The sequence below is a fragment of the Desmodus rotundus genome, chromosome 11 (genome assembly GCF_022682495.2).
Source record: "Desmodus rotundus isolate HL8 chromosome 11, HLdesRot8A.1, whole genome shotgun sequence".
Classification (NCBI taxonomy): Eukaryota; Metazoa; Chordata; class Mammalia; order Chiroptera; family Phyllostomidae; genus Desmodus; species Desmodus rotundus.
The window spans coordinates 73,649,565-73,670,727 of record NC_071397.1 but is presented as its reverse complement, the minus strand read 5'-3'; the positions used below and the strand labels follow the sequence as shown (position 1 = coordinate 73,670,727).

Sequence of the window (21,163 nt, the reverse complement as noted above, 5' to 3'; positions counted from 1 at the left end):
ACCCCTTACATATTTAGCAGTTAACCTGAGTTAAATACTACTCTATGTAGATTAGAGAGAATTTTAGAATTGAAGATTGCTTTAGCATCCCGAAATAGCTGAGGTTGTGCTTACTTACATATCGTCTTTCATGTTCACCAGCTGAGCAGTAGAAGTTCATTTCAAATAGTGTCTGCAGAATTATAGCTATCGCCTTTTAAGGTCATAAATATCCCAGAAGACTTAAAGAAATTAAGAACTTAAAGTCATCATTAAAATCAATTATTTTAATTGCTTAAATAACATATGTAAGTGATGTAGGTGAGGGGGACCACAAGCAGTTTGGTGAAATTTCCAAGTGTCATCCCGTTGCTGGAGACTGACTCCAGTGGACTGACTGAACGGAGAAGGGGTGCTCACTCAGCCTCCAAAGACATGCACATGGCAACGGCATCCAAGCAAAAATCAAAGCAAGTAATTAATAGCTCATGTCTGGAAAATAAGTTGGAGTTGCACAGAGAAGGGTCATGACCAAATGTGTACCTGTTCAAATCAAGACATTTTAAAAGATGACGGATGATCTGTGAATACTGAAGAGTGTGGTCAAGTGGTCCATTATCCACACAAATACAAATGGAAATCATTTTATTAAACTTTGTGGAGAGCCTATTTGAAGGTCAAGGCCTGGGTTTTCTCAGTGGGATTTTGGTCTTCATACCCGGTGTGCGCGGGGCAATGGCCACTGCAGACTGGGGCGGGCTGGCAGCCCTAGCACTGCAGTTCCTCTTCCGCCCGCCGGGGGCCGCTCGCGGAGCTCTGCGCGCTGGCGTGGGCCGTGGAGCTGAGTACCTCTTCAAAGCTGCCTCCGCTGTGGTTCGTCCCGCCTACTTTCGTCTGAAAGGGGCAGAGACACAGAAGTGTAGTTCATTCTCTGCTTTTATACCATTGATTATTTTCAAGTTCAGCAATACCTTTTTTTCTTTCTTTGAGAGGGTTTGTAAAGGATGGAAAGAAGTTAGTTTGGTTTAGCAGAGGGCTAGGATGTCATTCATAGTTGGGTTCTGGGATTGGAATAGAAACTTTCATTTGGTACGATTTTATGAATGCTCTCTTTGTCTCTTGTACATTTAAAATTCTCAGTCCCTTCAGGAGCATAATCAGATCTGTGGATTGGCACCATCTACTCACTCACCCAGAGAAAGGTTTTAATTAACAAAAACACCTGGATTTAGATATATTCCTTCAATTTTACAAATGTATGGACATTTTTAAGTGACTTCAACTTAGATTTTCTACTTGAGGTTTAACAAGGCAACTGCAATTCTGACAAATGTCTCTTGAAAAGGCAGAGTGGTTCAACTGAACATGATTTCTGGTCTCTGAGAGTTAAAGATGAATCTAGTCTTAAGCACTGGTCACTTCATATCTCTTTTAGGCAGTTGCTCTTATAGGAGGAATATCCCTTAAAATGCAAAGTTACAGTGTTTTACAAGCCTCCTTTTTTGATGTTATTGACTAATAAGAGTGGACTCAGGAAGAAATCAATTTATAATTATGAAATATGCTATACAGGCTTTTATTAAAGTGAAATGTTATTTTGAAAAATCCCTTATTAAAAGGTCTTCAAAAGAATATTTAATTACACAGAATGCTTAATGAAAGTCCTACTAATAGTCACATTGGCCTTTCTTTAACTATTAACCATATGAAAAAACACTCCGAGAAAAGAAAGGTAAAGAACAGATAATATTGCTATTCTCAAACTGCTGCCTGCACCTCACTGTCACCAAAGTCATCCCTCACAGAACATAAACCACACCGGGGAATGAATGTGTCTGCCTACTGCCTGGCCTGCCCTTTTAACTCTTAACCAGGTTTAGAAGTAGTTCAGTCATTGCAAAACAAACACACGGCTTTTCTCCAATCATCACCAAAATCCCTCTCTACCTTTTCAAATTCAATTCCTAAGTTGAATTTTTCCATCTGCTTGAGCTTGGGAAATTTGTTCTGGAAAGTGACAGATAAATATTTTAGGCTTGGGAATCAACAAATACTCAAATTAGGCATTGTTGAAAGCAGCAAAAAAACAGCATAGGTGAATGAACATGGTTTTCAAAAAGACTGAATGAACACCAAAGTGTGAATATCTGGTAATTTGATTTTCACAAATATTGTTTTTCTTTTTTTTATTTCAGCCATTAAAGAAGTGTAAAAACTATTCATAGCTTACAGGCCATTCAAAAGTAGGTGACCATCTAGATTTGACCAACATGCCTTAGTTTACAGACCTCAGGCACAGAGCATTCATTGATTTCTCCTCTAATCGGTGTTATTTTAACACTGGGAGGAAGGAAGTAGGTGGCTTTCAATTATGTGATTTTTTTTTACCATGCTTATTTCTTTCCTGAGAGGAACAAGATTAATCCAATGTAATTTGCTCTATTAATAGTTCCCATTCTTCTCTATTTAACTTGCATTCTTTTTTGCAATAGAAGTTCCACACAGTATTGAATCAGATCAATAGAAATGACTGATTTTTTTTTTCTGGGCTTTGTTTCATTCTTCTCTCCTATTTAGTTCTTGATTTTCTCACATCTGAATAGAAACATAAAGAAGGAGGGAACCACTTTGGAATAAAGCAGTTTGGCGAAGAGGAGTGAAATAAAGGAGTTTCCTAACCATGTGGCGTTAATGAGTTCACACTGCCACGCTTTGGGCCCAGATGTGAGCAATAACCCCTCCCGGACCCTTCCCTTCGTGCCAGTTTTTTACCCAAGAATTTGCCACTTTGTCCCCCAAATTATAATTGTTCTTTGCAAAAACTTTTATTTGATTAATGAATTGGGCAGCATATAGTCCTACAAGGAATCTCACTCATCCTTACTGATTCTTGACTCATTTCCTCAGCAGGAAACAGCCTCAGGATCCACAATTGAAGAAAACCACAGAAATTTTGTAAAAGATTTAGGACAGAAAAGTAAACTATGCAGAAAATAAGCTATATAAAGAAAGGTTAGACATCCACTTTTCATCTGGAGGAAAAAAGGAATGAGAAATTTGTTATCACTGAGGAAGTAGGAGGTTTTACACAAAGCATGGCCATTAGCTATTCTCCATTGCCTGGGTGGGCAGAAAAAGAGGAATTAGGCATTGACTGTGACTTAGGAAGCAGGTGGATGTGAGTCTTATTAAAGCTGTGGACAATTACCCACTTTGAGGGAGTCTTGACGCAGGCTAGTATCCAGTTGGCTGAGTTAGTTTTGTGCATGCTTGGAGGAGTACGCAGGCTCTATACCTCCCATTCTAGTGACGTGAGAAAGTGAGAAGCTGAGAGTGTGGGCCAAACACTTAAATCACAAAATCATATGTGAGCTGTGAGCTTACCAGTTTCCTAAAAGCAAATGAAAATAGGTTGCTCTTTATTCTTCTTTTGTTTCTTCATAGCTCCTTCTTCTAAAGAAAACCTAAAAAGCACAACTTCTCCTATGTCAGAACTTGTCTACAAAGCAACAGAATCCATCCTCTTTGGAATGTCTTAGGCTGAGAATCAAATGTTGAGAAATTGACTCCTAAGATTTTTTGAGTCTTTTGTTTTGAAACTAGATATTCTAGCAAGAGAAATGTCTGAGATATTGCAGATCCTCCCTATTAAAAGTTTTCCCTATACATGGGGGAAATTTAACAGCTTCTGCTGGTCACTCAGGTGATGATGTTGACAGGCAGAGGCATGAAACTGCACCACTAGAAGCTGCTGGAAGATGAAACCAATGAAGGCACTTTAATGAACACTTCATTCCTAGGGTTTATGTGAACAACTTTGGAAGAACACAGAAATGCTTTTTAACCCTGGTTTTACTTGTAGATTTCTATGTGAAGACTGTGCAAGGCTGCCTTCTTCACAGCACCACATGTTGGCAGCCTCATCTTTGGGACTAACCGCTGTCCTGATTCAATGGCCCCGACATAAAATTCACTTCATCTGTACCTTAAGACTTGTGACAGTTGTCTCAACCCTCTCCTCAAATGATTTGAAAGTAGGAGAATTCCTAAAATAACAAAAAAAGAGAGGTCAGCTCCAAAGACCTGCCTGTCCTGGTAACTATGCTGTCTGACTTCCGCTCTTGTAAACGGCACTTCCGCCCCAGAGCTAGCTGTCAGTTTGGCACCTACGCCAACCGCGTTTTCACATGCATTTCACTTCTGCAACGTTCGATCCAGAAACCATGACTTGACATGGAATTTTTCTAAGTAAAGTAGATACTCAACTGTAGAATAATGTAGCATTTGTCACTGATACAAATGTCATAATCCCATGGTGCGGCATGAGGCATGATCAGTGAGTCAAAGGAGTCATAGCTTAATTTTTCATTTACTAATCGTTTCTATCACAACACTCTTTTCCCAGTTCTTTCTCATTTTTTGTTAGCATGCAGTCTATCTAAAGAGTGTCTGAGTTTTCCCACCCGGAATGCTGAAGTCATTTATTTCGGCAAATGTGAGACCAGACAGAAGTAGGTCAAAAAATAAAAGATTTGTAAGTATTTTTTCTTTTCAATGCCTTCAAAATAATCACTTGGTCAACTTCCATAAAGTAGTGTTGCTGAAAGTCAATGCTTTGATTATTATAAGCTGAATGTTACTTGTCAAAATGGTATTATCTGCATGTGGTATTTTTCTTTCTGAAGACCATATACCTACCTATTTGTTCACTTACCAGGGAGAACCTTCACAGTCTATTGACATTTTGATTGTGACTCATCATTGTGTTATACAATCTCTATACCATTTGTAACTATATGTGTTAAATACTTCATTTGGTGCTTTTTGGTTTCCTATACTGGATTTGGCCATATGATGTGATTTAATGACATTACCATTAAAATTGGTATCACCAAGTCCAACTAAAGAAACAAGAACTGAACTAAAAATGTGTCTTTTTTAAATAGTTAAGTTAATCATCTAATGCAATTTTTTTAAGGCTTTATTTATTTATTTATTTTTAGAGGGAGAAGGGAGGGAGAAGAACATCGATCAGCTGTCTCTCAAACGCCCCCAACTGGGGACCTGGCCACAACCCACACATGTGCCCTGACCCAAAATCAAACTGGCAACCTTTCGGTTCACAGGCCAGTGCTCAATCCACTGAGCCACACCAGCCACGGCAAAAATGTGTGTTAAATCTTGTATCCATGTCAGCTTTCAGCAACAATGATTGTTATTGTTTTCAGATCAAATAATTCAGTTGATAAGTCACTTAGGATTCTCTCTTGAGTGCAGAAAATATTAAATAAGAGGAATGGCCTGAAGAAACTTCAGAAAGGAGAATGGCTATAAAACACAGGCTTCATTGTGTGGTGTGGGATGAAGCACGGCTCTAATACTGTCAATGAGAAAAGAATGTCGAGGGTATGTTTTTGAGTGCATCTGGCTGTGTTAGGGATGTCTCCCAAGACCCTGATGCTCCAGAAGATCAGTAATGCATTTGTGTTCGGGCTGCACGAATTCACAATGGTGAGGTCAGAGGGCCTGAGCATGGCATCAGGTCTTGTTATTGATTCAAACGTGAGTCAAATTCCCATGAGTAATCCTCCATAATACCTCAGTTTCATCAGGAAATATTAGTGAAACTACACCTGATTGTCTCAAAAGTAGACACTTATTGGCATCTGACTTCCACTGAAAGCTCTGTTTGGCCAAGCTTGCTCAGATGACTGCGGTCCTTGTCAGTTACATGAGACCACACCTGGGCAGACAGTTTACCTAATGGTTCATGGGGATATGTGAGGTGAGTAAAATCATCTTCTTAAAAGTTACTTTCAGGCAACTTTATGGGGACTGAATTTGACTCATAAGCCACTAGATGAATTCCTGGTTCACAGAGCAAAATCATGTTAATTTTTTGCAAGCTGCAGCATTAAACTTTTACCAGTAAAGAGCTTGGAGCCTCAGGTTACACTACCCAGTCTGGGCGTTCTTATGCCAGAGGGAGCGAGTTACTCAAACACAGACAAAGCAATCCTGAATCTGTGCTCTCCACCAACTGAACGAGGGAGAGTGAATTAAATTCCCAATGTAACCAAATAACCCCAGTGTAGAAGAGACTTCACTGGACAGAATAAAACAGACATTCCTCTAATTAAATCATAGTAGAATACATGCTGGAGAACAGGGAGAAACTGTTTACTCAGATTTAATTATATCATATACAACTAGCAACTTTTAATGCTGCAAATAACCCCCAAAAGAACTTGGCTTCAATGCTTTCAAACTCTTTAAAGTAACTGAAGCCCCTCTGTAATGTATCCACACCATGATATATGATATCAAGCAGGCAGAAGTGGCACAGATTTAACTGACGTGGAGGAGGGTCCCAGGGGCTTGATTTCTACCCATCCCCCACACCATCACCATGGCAACCCAAGGCAAACACCATGGAAAGAGCAGTAAATCTGGCTCTAGCCTATCTTGTTGTAAACATGATGAAACTGATATGACTGAGGTGAGTTTTTCAAAGCTGCAAGTTCACTCTTGGCAGAGCTGGCCTGCAACCTGTGTCCTCTGATTCCCAATCTAACCTTCATAGGCTCTGTTACTATCAGCCTATTGTATCACAAAGTCGAGAAAACTGGAAGCAGAGAAAATCATTCTCAGTTTTCACCTAGCCAATAACCTTATTATTCAATGGATACCTCACTTTAATATATACCTTAAAAAATACCAGTGATACCCTTTCTAAAACTGTAGTGCTCTTAATCTCCTATCCTTTCATTTAAAATTTCTTCCAGGCTTGTTTTTAATTCTGGGGATATAAGAAACATTATATCCACCTTTGCAAGTGTGCTCAGAATGTTGTAGGCCCTGTCCTAAGTGCTTTACAACACAGGTTACTCGGTTTACATCTCACAACTACATGAAGGAAGTCTTGTCTCTCCCACATAGTCAGTGTACAGAAAGAGACTGAAGATTGAGGTGAGTTAAACAACCAGTCTCAGGTCTCACACATCAGGAGTGGCTGGATTTAAGCTAGTGTGTCTGGTCAAAAGCCCAAGCTCAATGCACCTTTAATACTTGTACAGAGTAGCCAGCCTTTTCTCCCCAGGACCATCAGAAACGAGAACAAAGTAGGTTATGGCACTTCCTTTCACATAAAGGAGAAAAAAAATCACAAAGTAAATATCAATAAACTAACACTTCATACATATTTGGCATTAATATTATGTAAAGTAATTGATGCACGTTACCTCATAGCAGGCATACTTATTGAATGGCGAATGGAGTAGCTTCGGGGCAAAAGCAGATTAAAGGGAAGAAAAGAAAGAAAAAAGATAGCACAATATAAGTACACGAGAAACTCCCTATTCACAGTTCTAAAACAGCAACCTCAACTCTGAAGTATTTGCTGCCCACCCCACCAAGATGATATTTGTTTTCATTGGGTAGCATGAGCCCCTGTCAATTCCAAGGGTTTAAAGGAAGAGTATGTGGTCCGTAGTTGCATATTATTTTACTTCCTGTAGGTTCCCTATAGGCCAGGAAATCTGAGGAGGATCCTTGGTTTCCTCCAGGTCAGCCCAGTAGCCCCTGGACATCCTCTTAAGCTCCAGCTCCTTCTCCACTTCCTTCTCCTGGTCAAGAAGACAGGAAAGGCTTATCCAGGAATCAGAGCTAGGCAGGTAAAAGGTAATCGTTCCATTGTAGAGAAACTCTCCAGAGGAATATCTGTAGCTAACATTCCAAGTCAGTCAAGGAAACACACACCAGGCAAACACAATCACACAGTCAGACAGGGGGGCAGGGACTCCTGTATCCAGTCTATTCTATAACATCAGTACACATATCAACACTTCCGAGAACTCTAAGAGTTTCAGCCTTCTCACCCTAATCCAACCGTAGCTGACTTACTTCCCCTGAAATTAATCTCCTGCTATTTCTACCTGAGTTCCACTCAGTAATCAGGCTGGGTGGAGGAAGGAAGCAAAATGAAGTCCATTTTCTTGGGCTAGTGCTACCCCATCACACATTCTAACACCATCCCTGCTTTCTCTCCTTCCAAGAAGCAAAATGGGAAGGGATCCACTCATCACCCTTCCCTATCAATAGTTCACTGAGGTCATTAGTATGGGAGGCACTTGACTAGAATTCAAACAAAAAAGGACAAAGAAATTCAGGGGATTCTTATGGTCCTACCTTAGATACTCCACTTGCAAACGATAGGCAAAATATTGCCTCAGAAATTACGTTAAAAAAGAATTACTAAAAGAAATTAATCAGCATTATTAATCTATTAATCTCTTTAAATATAATTTTTAAAAAAGCATATAATGAGATTACAGCTAAAAAAATTAAAAAATTAATTCAGAGGCCTGGCCTGACGTCTGCACACTTCCTTAACACGTGTGCTTCTCCAGGAACTTTTTTCCCTCTTCATCTTCAGAAGGTCTGGAATCTAGTTGAAGATGAACCATTCCCATGTGTAACAGTTACAAGATGTTCAAAAAACATGACAAATAATTTTCTGTTTCTTGACCTTACTTTCTAGAAGTTTTCTAAAAATACACAACTCTCACTATCCACATTCCTTTTTCTCCTTCTCTCAGGGGGCCGACCTCTGCTAACATAGGAAGGAACGATGCAGAAAAAGAGATCCGTAAGAGAGTGCTCAGCAAGTGACACAGGTGTAAGTGATTGAGAAATGAGATAATCCACAGGCATTCGGTGCCCTTTACTCAACTCCCTGGTCACAGACACTCTCAGGAAAAGAGATTGGGTTTTTTGGCTGAGGCACACCCACAGTGTGAAAGAAACAGTGAGCTCTGGGGAGGAAGGAACACTGCGGCTGGGCAGGGGAGCCGGCAGGGGAGCCGGCAGGGGAGCGGCAGGGCCCCAGAGGCAGCGCTTACCCGATGGAGTGAGACCTGCAGCCCAGGCAGCACAGGAGAGAACAGCAGGAGCAGAGTTAGCACATCAGGATGCACAGAAACAACCACACTGGCTGTTGTCCCCTTTCTCAAGAGCCCCAGCGCAAGTGGTGATTCATTACACTTTTTGAGTCTACTGACTTTTTAATGTGTCTTGTTTTACCAACCTGTTACAAGTTGTGCTTCTAGCTATTATTCTCATGGATATGTAAAAGTGGTGAAACTCTAATAAAATTATATGCCTCCTCCAAAGATTCTGTCAGCACTAGATCACATGCAATTTGAACAAATTCAATGAGAAATTCTAGGAAGATGCCAATATTATAAAAATTATTCCAACAGCCTGCATTTCTTCAGAGAACTTTCATAAATGTGACCTCATTTTAACTCCACAGGGAATATTTTAGTTAGGTAGGGTTTAACAATGTTATTTCATGGATGGAAATCTGAGTGACTAAGCACCTCCACGACTGGCTGAGGGGACCTCACTTAACGGCAGTCAGGTTACAGTGAGAATCTTAGCTTGGGAAACATTACTTATTCTTACAAAACACTCAAATTAAATTATAACATAGGGCTTTTCATTCAATTATTAAAAGCCCCAAATAATAGGTTTTCAAAATCTATATATATCAATTTGGAATTATTTTAAAGAAAAACTGGAAGTACTGTTTTTCTTCACAGGTATCTGAGTCTTTTCGAATGAGTTCAGAAATTTATTCTCAGGATGCACAAATGAATTTTACCATGAAACTATCGAATAATACATTTTTGAACCAATAAGGGGTGCAAAGCAAAATGTTTATGATACAATTTTTATACTTCCTCACTATCATTTTATAAACTGACAAATTAACTTGAACAAAAACCATTAATTTTTCTTATTTAAGACTATTTATTGGGGTAAATTTAAGCAGTTTTCAAGTAGGCTTTTTATTCTTTTAGCATAATTTAAAACTAAAAATTCTTTGCAAAACTTGTTGCTTTCACAAGGATTTATCCTCATTTATATAAAATGTTATATATTATACTTAGAGAAAACTATAGCTCTGAAAATAAAGGCCTACAAAATATTAGAGGGCCATTATCTGCATCTCCAGTAGCATAGACTACATTTCCCAATATGTTTAGCCACAGTTCATAATGAAAATGTTGTATCCTCTATATAGGGCAACAATTAACAAAAAGTTTAGAACTCTTGAGAAATAGGTTATCCACTACACTAAAACAAAGCCACACAGAAGCAGGAGGAAAGGCAGTCAACACATCCTTAATACTCTACCCAGTTATGTATGAACACGGGTATGTCAACATATTGCATATGTAAAATTCAGTTACTACTTAGAGAAACAAAGAACAAAGGTTTTATGAAATACAGTGTGCCCCTGTTAATGGATTCCTTCTGTCATATGGGGCCACCTTGTAACTGAGGTGGTCACTTTGTAAAGATAGTAATTAGCATTTATGGATTGCTGAATACATGACAGGCTCTCTTCTGCTACTTTTCAAATAACTCGATGACATAGTTACCCTTGTTCCCATTTCATAACTGACAAACCCCCAGGTGCACATGAGCTGAGTTACCTCTGGTTTCTCATAACCTGACCCCTTGAAGTCCAATCGCTTGCGAGGCTGTTACTAATGGAGATTCCTAGACTCCTCCCAAGGCCTCCTGAGGCACAATCTGGGAGAGGTGCAGTCTGTAAATATCTATTTTAAACAAGACTCAGAGGTGTTCATAAGGTCCCCTAAGGATGTAGAAACACTGAGGCCTCAGTGTTCAAGTGAAAGGTTTCAAGTACGTGGAGAATGAATTTTATAAACACAGCTGAATCCATTTCCTTAGATATAACAGATCATAGGGTCTTCCCTATTTAAGAAATTATTTATTTAGTTTACATAAATGTTTTAATGCCATTGAAATGATTGAAGATTTTATTTATAATAAAATTAAGGTTAATTAATAATCCAGAATGTTTGCCTGTTATCCACATGCTGCCTCTGAAGAATGTCGATGGCTTTTGTTACTGCATTATTAGTAAAAATACTCAGATCAATGTACACGTACTTAACTCTAGCCTTATGAATGCCAAATTGTCAAGATGGTGCATTAATATTGGGCACACAATCTGGCTATACTTAAAGCCAAAATAACTTGAACACAAAGATATAAATGTTTGCCTCTAGCTATCAAAGCTGCAAAGTAATAAAAAACTAATAGTTTTAAGAATCCAATAAAATAATACACACAGATCTTTTTAAAAGAAATTTAAAATGTATTTTGAAAGTTTTTAGAGAATAATTTGATTTCTAAAGAAAATTGAACTTGATTTATTATAAAGAAAAATCTTATAAGCGTAAGAGCTAAATTCATATTAAACTATGACAGGTATTTAAATGAGTAAAAAACGTGAGTAAAAATTCTATATAATTCCTTAGCACATAATATAAAAAAATAATGGTCAATACTATGATGTTTTTCTGGTGACTATAGTGAGGACATTTGGTTGTCAGTTCAAAATCTTGAAGTTCACCCTAATTTTATACAATAGTGAAGTATGAAAATAACTAAAATGTGCAAGGGGACTTGATCAGAAGCTACAACTATGCACTGGAAGCTAATACAGCCATTAAAAATGAAGGTGTAATAGACGGTTATTGACAGGTTCATAATATTGCTAAAGTGAAGAAAGAAAACTACCAGAGATATATATACCATAAGGTACCTTTGGGGAATAAAATAATACTTACATTATATAAAACTGGAACTAGGGTAGTTTATCAGAGCATATTCTACTGAGTGCATATGTTAACTTATTGTTTAAATTACAATAATTATAATTCAGTGGGTGCCATTCTTTTGAAATCCCCCCTCATCGCCAGTGATTTAAGGCATCCTCTATCTTCTAGTCATACCAGGTCAGATCCTAGGCATCTTTGGGACCAGGACTCCCACTAAGCTGACCTTCAGTCAGAAAATGTCCTCATATAATAATTTATCTCAGTCACCACTTACTACCTGCCACATAATATTTTAATCCAATTAAAAAAGAATACGTTGGGAAGACCAGGCAATAGGCAACGCCCTCCACCCTTGGAAAGCCACAGTTCCCTCCCACAATACCTCATGTCTCCAAACTTCTTGCTGATGGCCGTCCCAACATTGCTGAATGCAGCAGTTGCCTTCTGCCCTGCGTGACTCAGGGTTTCGTGTGTCTTCTTGTAGCTAGAAGTAAAACAGAACAATATTTTATATATCATGATCGCCCATAAAACAGTCATCGTCCTTCTCTCCTTACTTTGAAAACTCCCTTTCCTAAACAGATTTAGAAAGCAGATGATCCACAGAAGTGATTGTTTCTAGTCATTGTTTGGAAATGATGGGTTGGCTACCACTCATCAGAGGAAAATCAGACTGTTAAATCTGAATTCAGGAAGAACACACGTACACAAGTATAGGTCTGAATGTACACATCTTTAATCACAGAGCGGAACTATTCTGAGAGTAAAAAGCCATTCTTAAAGAAGTGTATGAACCCTACAAAGACACACTGGTCAATGAAAGCTCTAGCCATCAAAGGTTGCACAGAAATTTTAAAATGTCTATTTCAAACATCAATTGAAGTTTTTACTGTTCCTGTGGGTAAAATTAACCCTAAAAAGGCAAAACATAACTAGCATTTAACTCACTTTTTTAATACTTATATCTGAGAATAAGAAAGGCACACAATTTAAGGTAACGGTGGCTTTTTCAAAACAGTTTTAGGAATTTAGTACGTCAATGATCCACCTGTTCCTATGGTCTATATCCCCACTAGCCTGTCTCTCTGTCCCCGGTGTCTGGAGAAACTCAGTAAATACTGGGTGAATGAATGGACGGTGGAAGGTCCCCTCTGTGGCTCTGACCCGGGAGTCCTGGCAGGAAGGACAGAGAGGAGTGGGGTGGGTCACAGAGATACAGTGCACAGACTTGACAGGGGGTGGTAAGTGACAAATAGAACAAGATGAAAAGGTCAGCCTAGGGTTTTGCGCATAGTGCCAGGAAGAACACTGTATCCATAAGTCTGAGAAATTTCTAGGAGTTACTAAAGTGGGAAACAAAAGACACCTAACCTGAGGGAATTAAAAGAAATCAACAAAATGTTTTGTACATCACTTCACAATATAAGTCATTATGCCACACCCTTTACACTTGTACACAGTGTGGTATGTCAATAACATCCCAATGAAACTGAAAACAAAAATGTTTTGTATAGATTTTTAAAAAACTAATTCTTATATGCACATAATGTCTTCTTCCAATATATGCTGGTCCCAAGTGAATTCCCCCAAAGCTGCCTGCTTAGTCTAGAACATTTGTATTATTTGGTACCTCTGAAAGACTGTATGAAAACAGTTGTGTAAGAATGTCCCTTATCCCTCCATCCTCTCCATCTCTCACAAGTCTTGCAGTCCTAATTGTACTACCATGCTTTAAGGAAGTGCTTTAAACATGCCCCTTGGTCTTCAGGACTGAAATTACTTTATTAACGTGGTATTCCATTACTGTCTTTTTGTTGGCAGGAAGGAATGAGTTTACAATATTACAGCACCATATGTTATTTATTTACAGAATGCCTCTTTTTCAGGAAGTCTAAATATCCTATTATCCAGACCAGTGATTTTCAACTGGTGTGTGGCAAGAATTTTTAAAACATGCAATACCTGGCTATTTAGTCAGGGGCACTGACCTCTTTCCCTTATCTGTCAAACAAAAAAATGACAATAGCCAACACAATGTGTTGCTACCCAGTGTGAATGAATCAAAATTATACCTATTTCTTGTTTATAGGCAGAAATATATATTTTTTGGTGTGCCACAGAATTTTAGTAATTAGTTTGTGTGTGTCACGGGATGCAAGAGATTGAAAAAAGCTGATCGAGATCATGAAACCAAACCAAGTTATTCATTTTTCAAACAGATGTTTCCTAGCGAGTATGGAAAGACTAAGGAAAATAAGGGTCAAGGAAGAATCTGGCGAGTAGGAGGGAATCTGTACCCAGAGAGGAGCCATGTGAGTAGGAGGGGGAGGGGGACCCCAGATAGCTCTGGGGTCAAGCAGCAAATGAGATGGGAGAAAATGGAAGAAAGGAGTAGCTTTTGGGATGTCTCCCTATTTTGTTTTCTGTGAAGGTACAAAAAATACCAGCTTATTTAAAGTATAATTTTATTTTTACATTTTATTAAATGACCTTGGGGTTTAATTTTGGGAAAAAAATTTATGATTACATAAAACCATGGAATTTCAGGCAGTTAACATATGAAATAAAATATTAACATCTAATTTGTGATGTTAGTGATAAGGCAGCTAAAATAGTACTAAATGTTAATGATCAGAAATAAAAACATTAGTCATTATTACGAAGTTTCGGTGAAGCGTGATCTTGAAATGACATTGCCGAGAATTCTTCAGAAGAAACATGCTACCAAATAGGTTCCCAAAGCAGTGTCCTGAACACTTGGATTAACTGGGCTTAGAAATGGTCTTTAAAATGAGGGATGGTGTAAAAAGGAAAAAGGACTCATGGACTTGGACAACAGTGTGGGGTCTGTGGGGTGGGGGAGGGTGGGGGCAGGTATAAGGGGCCCTTGGTAAGGGGCCCTGTTTTTGTAGATGCCACACATAAATGACACCATGCAGTATCCACCTTTCTCTCTGACTTATGTCACTTAGCATAATGCCTCCAAGGTTTATCCATGTTGTCGAAAATGACAGGATTTCCTTCTCTCTCACGGCTGAATAATATCCCATTGCTCGTATGTGCCACACTGTCTTTAAGGAACGAGCAGCATTTAACGGCCAGTGCACGTTAGCTGTTTGGCCAGCACACCGGCAAGGGGATCTTCAGTATTTGGGGTAGGGTTCTCTGCAGGTCAGATTAAAGATATTTTACTGACTTTTCATGTAGATTCCTCTTGTCATGTCTTCCTAATTGGAAAGTCAGTGTTATAAAACATAAAAGGGGAGAGCATGTCTTCTTCTAAAATGTTTTGCCTTTTCTGCACAAAAATGGAAAATAAAGGTTCAACAATCTCTTTGCAAGAAGGTATTTTATGGCACAAGTATATTTTGTATTGTAGAATTTAAAAGAAAGAGGGCCTTACTTTAATGGTTGCACCTGCATCATTTCGCCAAAGATACAAAAGTGTTGAGGAATATTTTTCCAAACATTTTCTAAAAGTGTTATTAAAACATAAATTTGCATTTTGAGTCTAGCAAACAGAATCTATGCCCTGCTGTGCACAATACGATGAAAGTGGAAAGGTAAGAAGAATGAACAACTGTGAGAGACCGGCTACGTGTGCCTTTTAAAATTAGGTCTTTGATCTTTACTGGCACTTCTGAACTCAGTGGTGTTCCAACAAGCTCCCCATAAAAAAGTAATAACCATTACTGACCACAGTGGCCTGGAAGTCTTAGAAGCACAAAATCAAAGTCATAAAGTAGACTTTAATTTTTAAGCACTCTGCATTTTTTAAAAATGCTGAATGTAAGAGTTTTGTTTCTATTTATAAAGGCTAAAGTTATTAACTTTCCAAAAAAGATGGCATCGTTTGAATTCCATTCCAAAACCTTCTCCCTTTTGTAGACCTCCCATTTGGCCTGTGATAGAGCTCAGAGGAGTTTATCAGTAGGAGAATCTCATGGGTTAGCAGAGGCTGGACACTCACTAAAATGAAGCGTCATCAGATTAAATGGTTCGCAGCAATGCTGCGTTTCTGGATCCCTTCTCCTTCTGCCTACAGAGAGACTCAATGTCTTCTCCAGGGGTTTCCCCACAGCTAGACTCCAAAGCCACGCACATCCCCTGTACCTCCTTGAAGCCTAAAGACAACATAAAAAAGCAGCAGAGATCATTAAAAAAAGAGAGAAAAGGATGGGGAAATATTTTGTGTCTGCTCTCAGAATCTCTCAAATCAAGGCGTGTAAAAAACTATGACAAAAACAACTGCAACAGCAAACTCTGGAGACGAGCGATCTCTTAGAACCTGCGGTTGTGTGGCTATCTTTCTGAAAGGAGGTGATTTCACTCTGCTGTGCAGTTATTCCTACTCACCCAGTCCTACTCCAATTTGAACCCTGTTTAAAGGATTCAAATTGACTAAGACGACAAATTGACAAAAAGACTAAAATATGCTAAGATCTTTTATTACCATGCCACCAGTTTTTTTTTCATTATAAATCAGGCTAAATAGGTCATGATTGCCTAATCAGTATGCGAAGGATTGTCTCTAGGAATCACAGGCAATTCTCTGACAGCTAAAATTCTTTTCAGTGCTTTAAAATCTAGTTTTACCCAACCTAATCCCACTCCAATTCCCTCCCACCAAGATTTTCATTGTATGAGGTGTAGAGCTTGTCCTGGAATGGGTATCATGGACACTAACAGCAGGGATTTAATTAATTAATGGAGAAAATAGATTAGTTTCCCCCCCCACCCCAACATATGATTAAGAATTTTTCCCTTCTTTCAGCAGCCAAGAAAAACGTGTGGGAGGAAAATTCTCTCCCCGAATTTATGTTGTTGATAGGCGAACACCTCCCTCTTAAGAAAGGGTTCTTTCCTACAAAGGAAAGTTGGTGTCACCTCTAAGGGTTAGTGAATCCACACTTTCCCGTATTTATTAAATAATCTCTGAGGAAATCTCATCTAGTCCTACAGCTTTTAAGACATCAGTATGCAGATGACTCCCAAGTGTTCATCTCTGTCCTTTACTTTTCCTCTGAGTTGCCCTCTCAGAATATAAACTTGTTTGTCTAGTGGGCATTCAGACTTCGCACAGCCAAAACAATTCTTGGGTCTCCCCATCTGACCTGTCTCTCTTTCCTAGAATGGTGATCGTGCCTAGGAAGTGTCAGACGTGGTCCTACATGCTGCACGAATATTAACTCATTCAATCCTCACTTCCTATGAAACAGGTACTAATCTGATCTCTTTCTACAAATGCAGGGAGATCTAGATTTCAACCCAAGCCATTAGAATACATAGCCCATGGGTTTAACCACAATGCTATACTCCTATTGCGGTAGACAGTGCCCATACTCAGCCAGTAGTCCAAGCCAAAGACCTGAGTCACAGTTGATACTTCTGTTTCCCTCATCCCCCACCTCCCAGCCACTGGGAAGTGCCATTGGTCTCACCTGCAAATCCTGTCCCCTCCCCGCCCACGACTCTCCCCCATCATGATCACCACCTGGACTACTGCAGTAGCTTCATAAATGATTTGCCCCTCCACTCTCTCTGAAAGACGAATCAGAACAGGTCCCTTCCTGCTTCAGACTCTCCAATAGGATCTGAGCCCTTGGAAGATAATGCACACTTGTCCCCAAGGCCTGGGAGGCCCCAGAGGCTCTGACCTCCTCCCCTCTCACTGCACTCCAGACACAGCACTTGCTTTGACTCCCGAAACCGGTAAAGCTAGTTCTGGCCTCCGGGTCTTTGCAGAAACTTTTGCCTCTGCCTGAAGGTTCTTACTCAGATTATCATAAGAGGCTCTTCCTCATCATTCAGGGCTCAGCCCATAGGGACCTCCCAGGACAGGATTTCCCTGACTGGGAACCAATCACAGCAGCAACACCTCTAGAATATCACCCTATGCTATTTACAACATAGCACTTCCTGATACTGTATTTCCTTATCTGTTTCCATTTCAACACACAAGGAGAGTAGGAACTTTCTCCGTCTTGTTGAAGCCTATATCCTGTGGGTTTAGATGAGCCTCTGGGTAACAATGCCTTCGAGTAGATCCTCATTAGAGTTGTTGGATAAATGAACTATCACGACCTCTTTAATGGCTTTTTATTGCCTGAGGATAAAGAATAACTCTATTAACAGGTGCCACAAGGCCAGTTCTCCCTGCCACCTCCACAACACCAACTAACTGGACTACTTTCCCTTGCGAGGAACCGCCTCTCCTGTGGGCGTTCACCAGGCTGGGCCTCCCCAAGGAGGCGCCTCCTGCCCCACGACTTGAAAATTCCTATTCACCCTTCAGAGTTCTGCTGAGACATCTCTTGCTCAGGAAGCCTTCCCTGGGAGCCCAGCAAGGTTCAACCTCCTGCTTTCCAACCCAACAATACCTCGTACTTCACATTTAACTTTTACCTGGTTATTTGTAATAACCTATACAATAAACAAAAACAAAAACGAAACTCTGTTTTCCTGACTAGACTGTAACTCCATACCCCAGAGAATAAATTATTCTATCCATTAAAAAAAAAAACCTTGATACTAAGTAGGGTGCCTGACTATAAAACCAAATTGTTTTCAAACATGAGAAAAATACAAACTATGTATTCTCCCCTGTGTGAAGAGGCTAAAAGCCTTCCTGGAACTTGCCTGCTCCAATTCCAGATCCCGGGAGGACTATGAATCTCTCCCCCCGCTGCCCCACGGCTCGCCTTGCCCCATCACACCTAGAGCAAACCTGAGGCACCCTCTCCCTGTGTGAGACTTCAGACAGCCTTCCCTCCCTTCAGCAACAGGACAGCCAGAAATGCCAGGCCCTCCCTTAGGTCAGCTTATGCCAGCAGTGTGGTTAGGGAGGCCAAGCAGAAAGAGCCAGCCTGGCTCTCACACCCAGAAGGAAGTTCAGGTCAGTGTGACATCAAGCCTCCAGACCTGGACTAAATACAGAGGTGGCCAGACCCAAGGAATTGGAGATTGTCCCACCTCACACTGTTCGGGCCATTCATTGGTATAGGCCACCAATGTACAAAGACATAGGCCAAACTACTGACAGATCACCTCATTTGATTTAGTTCCTAAAATCCAGCTATGCTTTTCCGGAGACTGTTTATAAGGTGTTGCAATATGTATTTGAAATTTATAAACATCAGTGTGTGGTGTCTCACCTGCTTCTATAATTGTCCTCATCAGGTTCGGGAAGGTTGGTTATTGTCCTCTGCAGATAAACTGCTGGGCTCCCTGGCTTCATGCTGCCCTACTCTGGGCTGTGCCCTGGCCCTGTCTGGATGAGCCCTTGGGGTGGGTGCACAAGCACAAACACCCACAGCGTGGCTAGGCTGCTAGAGTAGGAGAGAACATTCTCCTTTCAGGGGAAACTTAAGGAACCACAGTGGGGAAACAGCAAACTCCTTTTAGATGCAGCTCCTCAAACAAAGGGCATCTTTTTTTTTTTTTCTTTTTTTTTTAATATATTTATTGGTTATGCTATTACAGTTGTCCCATTTCCCCCCCCACTCCACTCCATCCTGCCCACCCCCGTCCCTCCCACATTCCCCCCCTATAGTTCATGTCCATAGGTCATACTTATAAGTTCTTTGGCTTCTACATTTCCTACACTATTTTTACCCTCCCCCTGTCTATTTTCCACCTATCATCTATGCTACTTATTCTCTGTACCTTTCCCCCTCTCTCCCCCTCCCACTCCCTTAATGACAACCCTCATGTTCTAGTTGTTTGCCTAGTTTGCTCTCATTTTTGTTTTATGTGTGGCCATTAATAACTGTGAGTTTGCTGTCATTTTTACTGTTCCAATTTTTGATCTTCTTTTTCTTAGGTAACTCCCTTTAACATTTCATATAATAAGGGCTTGGTGATGATGAGCTTCTTTAACTTGACCTTATCTGAGAAGCACTTTATCTTCCCTTCCACAGGAACAAAGGGTCATAGACTTTAGTTCTCAGGAGGCCGCAGGCAAAGTCGGCCCCCAGCAAAACAAATAATTGCTATCCATCACTAGTACCTCTTCCTACTACCAGGCCTCTCCATGTCCACTTATAATTTTTTGAGAAAACATAAAGAAAAACTATACATATTAAACAAATGTTGAAAAACATATAATAAAGAGAAAAAAGTCTTAACCATACAATTCCATAAAGGCAGTGTGAGTGAAAATGGAATTTTAGTGAACAAGTTCAATTTCATAAAGCTGCTTCATAGAGTCTGTTCATATGCAACATATTTAATGATTATCATTTTTTCCACACTTTTAGAAAAAGTGTTCCCCCTCCCCCCCAGTCACAGTACCAAGTCAGCCTTGGAGAAAAAAATACAGAAGAATGGAGAGGCAGCAAGTTCACAATAATTCGTTAATCGCCTGCGACTACTTACGCAGTAGTGGTCTGCATGTCGTGCCAGCTTTTGCTGAAGTTCTGTTTTAATTCGTTCATCAGGTTCATGCCCAGTTTTTGTTTGATCTCAACCAGATGCCTTTCTTTTGCCGATAAAACTTGTCGTAATGTTGTAATTTCGTCCTCTAGCTGCAAGTAGGAAGGACAGTGGTGGGGAAAGATGTCAGACCAGCTGGAACATCCCCTGCAAGGCTCCCTGCTCTGAAGCTGCCTTTGCCCCCTCTAGTTCCCATAGCCCACTCCGGGCTATGCAGACATCCTGTAGCACGGACAGCTCAATAGTTAGAAATGGACTTTTCAGTTTTAATGATTATAAATGCAACCACTGCTCCTTGTGAGACATTCCTTTGTACAACAAAATACAAACAAGAAAATAAAATCACCTGTAATGTCCTGGAAAATAGCCATCGCCTGCTTTTTTGGTTTCTGACCTTGCAAACATTAGTGCAGACACTTTGATTTTACCAAGCTAGTGTGTTAGGCAGGGAGGAACAGGGAGGAGAGAATGTATATAAAGGAGAGATTTGTGTTGCTTTTTCTTTTTAATAATTTTATTGACACACAACAAGCTGCACACATTTAAAGTGTACAAAATGTATGTTGTGACACAGGTACACTCCTGTGAAGTCATCACAATCAAGATAGTGAACATATCAATTCATCACCTTCAAAGGTTTTCTAGGTCCTCTGTCATCCCTCCCTCCTTCTTCCCCTACCCGCAAGCAGCCACCGATCTCTCTTTCACTGGTGTTTATTTTGCATTTTCTACAATTTTATATAAATCGAATCACACAGTATATAATTATGCTTGCCTGGCTTTTTTCACTCAACCTAATTTCTTCACATTATTTGAGGTCCATCTATGATGCTGCATTATCAATGGTTCTTCCCTTTTTACGGCAGAATAGTATTCTATTATGTTGATGTGCTACCTTTTTTTTGTAATCCACTCACCTACCGCAGGACATTTAGGTTTATCTGATGCAAATAGAGCTGCTATGCACATTCATGAACAAAGCCTTGTATGGACATGTTTCCTCTTTCAGCATTATAGAAATTTGTAATTTCTAACAAAGAGTTCTGTGAAACACTCAGATTTTAGAGAGCGTTGCTATATCCCCTGACAAT

The 21,163-nt window shown here is 39.9% G+C and overlaps 1 protein-coding gene across 9 annotated transcripts in view; it reads right to left on the bottom strand.

Moving 5' to 3' along the window:
- Positions 1-251: 251 nt before the first annotated feature.
- TPD52L1 (TPD52 like 1) overlaps positions 252-21,163 on the bottom strand; it is a 74,081-nt gene continuing 53,169 nt past the window's right edge. Inside the window, exons 3-9 of one of the 9 annotated variants that reach the window (XM_045188734.2) lie at positions 20,016-20,164; positions 12,022-12,123; positions 8,880-8,894; positions 7,221-7,259; positions 3,965-4,025; positions 3,364-3,443; positions 736-873 (exon numbers count right to left, since the gene is read on the bottom strand). In XM_045188734.2, the coding sequence (XP_045044669.2) occupies positions 3,399-3,443; positions 3,965-4,025; positions 7,221-7,259; positions 8,880-8,894; positions 12,022-12,123; positions 20,016-20,164 (411 nt within the window). In that variant the 3' untranslated portion in view covers positions 736-873; positions 3,364-3,398. Of the gene's footprint in view, positions 874-3,363; positions 3,444-3,964; positions 4,026-7,220; positions 7,260-8,879; positions 8,895-12,021; positions 12,124-20,015; positions 20,165-21,163 lie in introns of all 9 variants that reach the window. The other 8 variants (XM_024551849.4, XM_045188735.3, XM_024551850.3 and 5 more) reach the window with 8 other exon arrangements.